The sequence below is a fragment of the Cariama cristata genome, unplaced genomic scaffold, assembly GCF_000690535.1.
Source record: "Cariama cristata isolate BGI_N322 unplaced genomic scaffold, ASM69053v1 scaffold7671, whole genome shotgun sequence".
Lineage (NCBI taxonomy): Eukaryota > Metazoa > Chordata > Aves > Cariamiformes > Cariamidae > Cariama > Cariama cristata.
In genome coordinates, this window is record NW_009598607.1 from 26,388 (window position 1) to 34,236 (window position 7,849).

The following is a 7,849-nucleotide window of genomic DNA, read 5'->3' on the forward strand; positions in this document are numbered from 1 at the left end:
CAAAGATTTTTTTTTTGTGTGTGTGTGTCTGTAGATAGGTATTTTTTTTTTCTGCTCTTGTTATTCAGGTAAGGAAGCAGGTGAGCAGACTTCTTGTAAGTTGTTTTATACACGTAAATTTTTACAAGGTTATTTCAGGGCTGGCAGCTGCTTGCAGCGACCTGGCAGTAAAGTCAGCGGCAGTTGCCGAAGTGTGTCCCCACAGGTAGGTCTGGGGCTTTAGCCCACCTTCTCCTTCCCTGCTGCCCTTAACCTAACGGCCACGGTGTTTTGTAGGTGTCCAAGTTGGTAAAGGCTGAACTCTGCCTTCCCCGTTAGGATACACCAAGCCTTCGACAAAAGGGTGGTGCGGTCTGTGTGGAGTTCCCTGCAGCCAGCAGCAAGCAGAGCCGTTCAGCCCTTCCGACCACCACGCGTCCTCCCTCCTAGCAGGTGCTTTTCTCAGGTCTGTGCAGGGGACTTGCCTGGTGGCAGCCCCCGCCGCTCCTACGCTGGGGGTCGGGGCAGAGGAATTTGGAAGGGGCGGAATTTGTCCCCTTAACCTTGCCCTCCTGTTATGGCAGGTTTTAGGAGCGATTCTTCAGCGAGGCACTCTTTTTTGTCTTTGGAACCAGAACAATCACCTATGAAGTTGGTAGTCTGGTGTTTGCCCAGGCAAGGGAAGCAGTACCTTTTTTCTTTTTTTTTTCCTTTTTTTTTTTTCAACTTCCGCTGCTCAAGTGACCAAATTTCAGCGAAGCCAATGCCATCTTCCATCCCAACTGTAATAACGTAGACACAGTCTGGTTTTAAACTTCAGATTTTATATTTGAGCTGTCACTTCAGGTTTTCCTGTGGGCTGCTTTTTTTTGTTTGTGTTGGTTTAAGGGAGGAAATAAAGCCAGCTCAGTCATGTGAAAAAGCACAATAGGAGTAGATGAAGGAGGGGACAACAGTGAAGTAGAAGACCTGGCTGGTGTCTCTCCCCGTGAAGTCTGCTCTGCTCCAGAATACTATATGAGCTATTTATTCTCCAAGTTGTAAAAAAAAAAAAAACCAAAACAAACAAAAAAAATCCCCAGAATAATGCTGTTGGCCTTTGGAGGAGATTGCCTGACCATGTATGCAGACTTCTGGGCCCAGACAATAGAAGCCACAAGCAGCTAATAGTCAAGGAACCAAAAAAATCAGACATAACATTAGGAGTAAACTTTCTTCAGAGTAGTAAAAATAGCTGAGTTTTTTATTCCCTTTTTCTACATTTACTGCAAACTTTGACAGCAGTAGGTTACAGTGGTTAATATTCTTATCCCTAGGTGAATTAAGTTGCATTTGTTCAAGAAATAGTGCTATGATGATGCTAGAAAAAAGCTCCTGTAAAATTTATAGCCTCAAAAGGACACTGTCAAGTACTTTTATATTTTTATACATCCCATTATTTGTAAATATCCTCTGATAAGCTTGAAAATAAAATTTATTTCCCTATCACACTTGTTCTTTTTATTTAGATGAATTACCTCTCCAGTCAAATGTTCTGAGAAGTAAATGGCTCTTTCTGCTTACTTCTTTGGGGATTTTTTATTAGCTATGCCCTGCTCTGGGAATTCTGTTGGCAGGTACTTGGGAACTAATAACTCTTTCTGCATGGCTGCTGTCACCATTCTCTTTATAAAAATATCTTCCAAAATGTCAAGGCATCTTGTGATTTAAGCAAGTACCGAAGCTGAGCACATGTAAAGTCTCCTTAGCACATCTGTTTGTTATTGACAAGTTTTTAACTTGATTCCATTAGTAAATACTTCATTTGGCTCTGTCCTAAGAGCCCTGAAACACTGTTTGTTATCTGCTCTCTGTATGGTGGTTTCTGTACGTGCAGTGTTTGATTTCTACACCTCTGCTGCTACACCTTCTACAGTTCCGCTGCTCCGAGGAGGTCAGTCAGCAGGTTTAGTGTGCTCCACCAGATTTACTCTGAAATAGCACTCCCTGCCAAAACGTGGCTAGGCCCTGGAGCGTAGATTGGTGTGAGAAAATTGCCTGGGGAAGTAATGTGACATTTCATGTGCTTTCAGTTCAAAGATAAATCAAAACATTTAGTTCTTACCTTACAGCGTATGCAGCTATCTGCTGATTACATTATTGCAAAACGTTTAGTATGTGAAGCCATAAAATGCAGGACTCCATCCCTTTAAATTTTTTTTTTTAATTTAATAAGTTGCTATAGAAAGCTACTACTATCAGACATTTTGCTATAGCATTTGAAATCACTGCAGTGAGAGTTCAGCAAATCCAGCAACAGGCAGTAAGGGAGACTTTGATTCTGGCTTATGTTTCTTGTCAGGACGTACAAGTCTGTGGTGCGGCAGCAGGGCAAAAAAGTGGAAGCAGTCCCCCATCTTCTTGGGATTCATCAGCATATCATAGCTGTGAAGTAACTGCTCGTGAGTTGCTGTGTCACCCGAGTTCTGCAAGAGCACCTAAAAAAAAAAGTAGGTTTATGGCCCTTCCTGCTTTCCTATAAATTCCCTCATACCTGCAGTCTTGGGTTGCATCCTTTTCACTTACACCAACCTCACAGTGCCACAACGTTCAGCAGAACTGGTGAGATCCCTAGTGGAGCTCATATATTGATGTGTGTAGCAAAGTTTTGCATTAAATACTCCTAAATGTAATACAATCAGTTTACTTTGAGGGATCCAGAGTAACTTATGTCTAGGAGAAGCAAGTCTTTGATCTCACACCTAGATGTTGTTTTGAACAACTTTCTTTTAAAATCAGATTTTAAAAGAAAACTCTCCAGCTGCTTAAGAGTATTCCTTGTGGATTAGGAGAGTTTATGTCGCTGTAAACGCTGTCATACCTGCAATCGGAGGTCAATGCCCATGTTTTTTAAAAACTCCCGCTGTTTTATGGGGCCTAATGTGGCTGTTCTTCCCTGTGTCATCTTTCGAAGATAGCTGAAATCAACATCTGCTGTCAGGTCTGCTGTACCTGGAGCTGTCAGCACATCGTGGAGTTTGTGATTCCGGAAACCCTGAAAAATGAAATTGGAAGACTGGACTCAGCTGTACTCCTGGCTACCATAGCAGAGACCAAGTTGTGCGTGTGAGGGGTGAGAACAGCAAATTATACTTTGAGATAAATGTAGCAAGGGCTCAGACTATCCTTTGTCTGACAGAAACCCTTATGAACACCGATTAAATAAGAACTCAAAACACTCAGTTCTACAATTGCAGCATAATGTGGTTTTTGCTATTATGTCCACCCAAGACCTTTCTCTTACGAGAATCTAATGATCCAAGTGGCAAATAAAAGATAACAGAGTATTTTGGCTTATTATTTCAGGGTAAAGGACTTATGATACATAAGTCAGTTTTGGTTCCATCATGACCATAATCAGCAACCAGCGCAGCCCCACCATCCTTTTCTATACGACAGGCAAGCCTCTGAACGATGACACCAGCCTCAGGACATACTTCCACGTGATCTCTCGTTTCTTCAGGCTAGTGCAGAGTTCAAAGATCAAAACACCTGTGTATTAGCAAACAAGGACAGGGCACTTCATGGGGGAACAGAGGCCTCTTCTAGAGCTTGAGCTAGTTTTTGCTAACCGTCACTTTCAATTAGTGTTTTTTCAAGTGCTGGATTTCAGTCATCTCTTCTATAACTTACAGTCGACTGAAATGAAAATTTTTCTGAGATGTAAGAATACCTGAATCAGGTGAAACTGCATTACTGTGGTACTGAAAGAATGAAAATAGCTCTTCAGCTGCACACACCCTTCAAAAAGGCCTTTCTGTGCGAAACTTCGTAGTTGGTTTTAATCTTAACTCCCTCATTTTGTAACTTTAAGAATCCAGTGAACTTTAGGAAAAAAGAGAGTGTTAGACACTTTCCCTTGAAGGTCAGTACAGCACAGGAGTGCCCAGCTGCACGTACGTACACAGCAGGTTGATAGCCTGGCTTAGGCAGGGCCACTGTCGAGATGGTGATGCGAGATGTGCAACACAGAACTCCCAGTCACTCGCCACCTCAGTTTACTCTGAAGTGTTTTGTCTGTTCAAGCTCTGATTTTGCAAAATTTGATGTGCGTTGTTTATTTCTGTGCTGTATTTTCACAGCGTACAAAGTTAAGTGCTTGTGGAAGCTTTGCAGAATGGAAATGGTTAAGCTGTATTTACTCATTTATAGACTGAGAGCCCTCCTCTTGCTGTCAAAGTAACTGCGAAGCAGTAAATGTACTTGCAAGAGTCAGTAAAGAGGTAAGCACAACCTCTGGTAGGCATAACCTTACCTGAATAAAGTTTTCTGTTGCAGGCGTACTGGATGGTGACAGGACAAAGCGCAGCTGGTCAGGAACTTCTGGATCTATATCAACCAACACTTCCCGCCAGCCTTTCTCTGTTCTCTGTTTAATGAACCAAAAGTACTCATTTTACACTCTAACGGGTACAACAGTATCTTGTTTATTTGATTGAACTAATCTGTCAAGCATTTTCTCAAACGCTTTAAGAACATAATATGCTATTAACAACAATTATTGATTCCTATTTAACTCCAGTAACTGCCTTGGAAAAAGCTTGTGGTAGACATTCGTCAGCAGAGTCAACAAACACAGGTTTAATTATACTTAAAAGGAACGAATGATGCTGTTACAAAAAATGCTGCCTCCGCTGTTGACAGCGCAATGTTTAACTTAGCAACATAAAATATTTTATTCTACCAGAGATTTTCATAAACTAATTACCAAATTGAAGTTGAAAGTTTCTTCTGAATCTTAACCAGCCTCTCTCTTGCTATTCTCTTTACCATTCAAATGAAAGCCCTTCAGGCTTTGTTAGTAGTGGTACATAAAATAATGTGGAAATTAAAAACTTGATTAATGTAGCACAAGAAATAAAAAAACTTGAGGCTTACCTCAGCAGAAAGAAATCTTTAGCTTGCTGTAAGTTTTTTTCCATTTGAGAACAAGTACTAATTTTAGTTACCAGCTAAATTAAGCCTTATTTGTCCAAATTCAGTTAGAAGTATTTTATCACCAGAGACAATGCACGTGTCTAGTTTGGCACCCTAATTCTATTCTTTCTCAAAGAGAAAAGTATTCAAGCAGATGGTCACAATTACAACAGTCTTCTTGCTATACCTGAAACTTATGTATTGGCAAGGCATCAAAAAACTCATGTGCTAGGTAAAAGCTGTAACCTGTGGGAAGGTAAAAGAGAATGCATTAAATTATTAACGCTTCTGTATCAGCTTCCAGTTGAAAATTAAAATGGCTTTATGATTTTTAATGAATTAGGCTACTTAACGTGGTTGTGAAATAATCATCATTACTTCCAGCTTGGATACATCAAAGACAGCATTTCTACAGCTAGCTCTAGCTTCCAGTCCATGAATTTTAGGTGGGTATCTCATGAAAGGAGATTCAGGCAAAGCCAGTATATGGTTTCCCATGAAAAGAAAAAGTCAGAATATATGAAATGGGGTAGTTAGCCCAAAATGAAGGTAGTCAGAATAGGTGGCAGTTATGAAAATGAGTCAAGATCCTGCCTCAGACTCATACAAGAAGTAAGAACAAATATGTCTATTAACTACTTCTCTATCCATTATGAAGGCTAGCAGAGATGTCCTCGTTATCAAAAGCTGCAAATGGAGGAAGGACGCCATCCCTGTAACAAGAGGACGTTCAAGCACCTTACCTGGTGGCACATCTTGAATGTCTCTGTACCAGAAAATGGGAAGTCCCGTCTTGCTAATGCCTTTCATGTAAGCAGACTTGTCCTCGGGGTTCGACTGCACCTTCCCTCCTGTCAGTGTCAGCGCTTGGATCTCGCTGAGTTTGGGACTCACTTCTACCAGATGAACAGAGACATCACATTTACTAAGTACAGAGGGAAGCTGGTTGAAGACCTATAAAGGCAGATGAATTCTATTAGGCACAGGCATGTGCTGTATACGTTAAAGGTTTAAGAATTAACCTTTAATCTCATTATTTATATTCCAGATAAAAGATGTAGTTGGCTTTCATTTAACAAAATAGTCTCAGCGAAAGAGACTGCATCTTCCTCCTCCAGAAGGAAGCAGGAATTTCTTCATCGATTTTAATAAAAGCTGCTATGCTTCTAACAAAGTTGGCAAAATACAGCACACATTATGTAATTGTAAGGACAACAGCGTGAAATGCTAATTTAGAATAGTAATAGCCTGAGAGTCAGTAGCTCCTCTAAGACCTGCAGAGGGTTTAGCATTAGGAGAAAATGGTTCCATTTTCCCAGACACCATAAACAAAAGTGCTCAATATCCTACATTTCACTGTGCTTATTACAGTTTTTTCATTAATACATGTAAATAGAATAAAAGTTCCTCTGAGGTACCAAATCCCATTAGCGATCTGTTTTTTGAATCACTAGTATTTTAACTAATAGACGGCCATGCAAGCAGGATTGAGCACAACGGGTTAACTCAGAAGAAGTAAGCCCCTTAAACCCCCAAAGGAACTGACCCAACCTCACTCCTGCATCACTGTCCTCCCCCGCGTCCTCCCAGTTACACACCGCAGCACCCTCCGAAATGGTTTTCAGTTTGGGTAACACTTTCCTATACACAAATAATTTGTGATGGAATATTCCCGCCCTCCCCTTCTATCAGGTAGTGTTTGAAAGATTACGTGCGTGTCTGTGCAGTGCGCACACGCTGGCCCATGTTCGGCTTGCAGCTGAGAGACCTGGTCTCAGAAACGTGCACAGATTTTTAATTAGAGTCTACGCTGCAAGTCTCCTGACTGAAATGAGTTTGTTACTAGGGAAGGTTAGACTCCAACAGCAAAGCATCATTCCTTCAGATTTCAGAGAAGCCATGCAATAAAGCCAGAAATAATATTAGTATTAGTTTTCACCTACCCGTAACATATCGTCAGTAAGAGTGCCCCTCCCTGGGCCCAGTTCCACCAGCTGGAACGCCTGGGGTTTGCCCGTGGCTATCCACTCGCTAATACACCATAGTCCGATTAACTGACAGTGAGAAACAACACAAACAACAAGTTACAGCAATAACTTGCAGAACTTGTGGAAAGCGCTATCTGCCTTTTGTCTGATAATAACTAAGATACTATGGCAATAGTCTCTCTCTGTATTTTAAAGTTAAGAAAAATCATTCTGATACATAACATTTAAAGGGAAGAGGGCAAAGTTAACACCGGTGATTGTTTGCTGTCAGCCCAGCAGAAGCAACTCTCCATCAGTAAACGTGTGGGACTCTTTCTGCTGAAGCAAGAATTTTTACTTAAGACTAAATTGCCGGTCACTGCCCAACTGCCTCCCAACCGTTCCTCATGACACCGCGTTTACCAGAGCGTCACCGAGGACAGTGTTTAGCCGGTTTTCGCTACTGGAAACGATACACAAAGCAGAGCGAACCAGACCAAAATCTGAAAATTACTTTTGAGTAGAGTTTTCACATTGGGAAACTACCATAACTCTTCTTATTTACAAACAAGGTGTATAGGAAAATGAGCAGTACTGAGCACAGACAGTGTCCCAGACTAGAATACAGGAAAGGACTCCCTGATCTTCCAGAAAAACAAAACACCCCCTCCTCCTCCAAAACAAGTCTTCTTTTGGGAAGTAACTTGAAGCTAACCATTGCTGTTCAAGTGTTTTGACATCGGTAACATACGCGAGCACAGGCCTGGAAATCGCCGCCGACCCCGCGTAGCTAAAGAATGAAAACCCCGTTACTTAAGACACCAGAGACTACGCCTTACCTCTCCAAACACCTGACTTATTTCAGGTGAGGTGATGAAATCCCCGCTTTCGCCGATGCCGCCGCGGCGCGTATAGTAACCCTGCGGGGGGCAGAGGGCCGGGGGCCC

General features: G+C 41.7%; 1 protein-coding gene across 1 annotated transcript; it reads right to left on the reverse strand.

Moving 5' to 3' along the window:
- Positions 1 to 2,243: 2,243 nt before the first annotated feature.
- NDUFAF7 (NADH dehydrogenase (ubiquinone) complex I, assembly factor 7) lies at positions 2,244 to 7,831 on the reverse strand (the record flags this gene model as incomplete). Its single annotated transcript, XM_009709352.1, has 8 exons — positions 2,244 to 2,456; positions 2,840 to 3,039; positions 3,344 to 3,482; positions 4,274 to 4,387; positions 5,123 to 5,181; positions 5,679 to 5,889; positions 6,879 to 6,989; positions 7,742 to 7,831. Coding segments are annotated over 8 exons (1,137 nt in total), but the record flags the coding sequence as incomplete, so codon positions are not given.
- Positions 7,832 to 7,849: the final 18 nt, after the last annotated feature.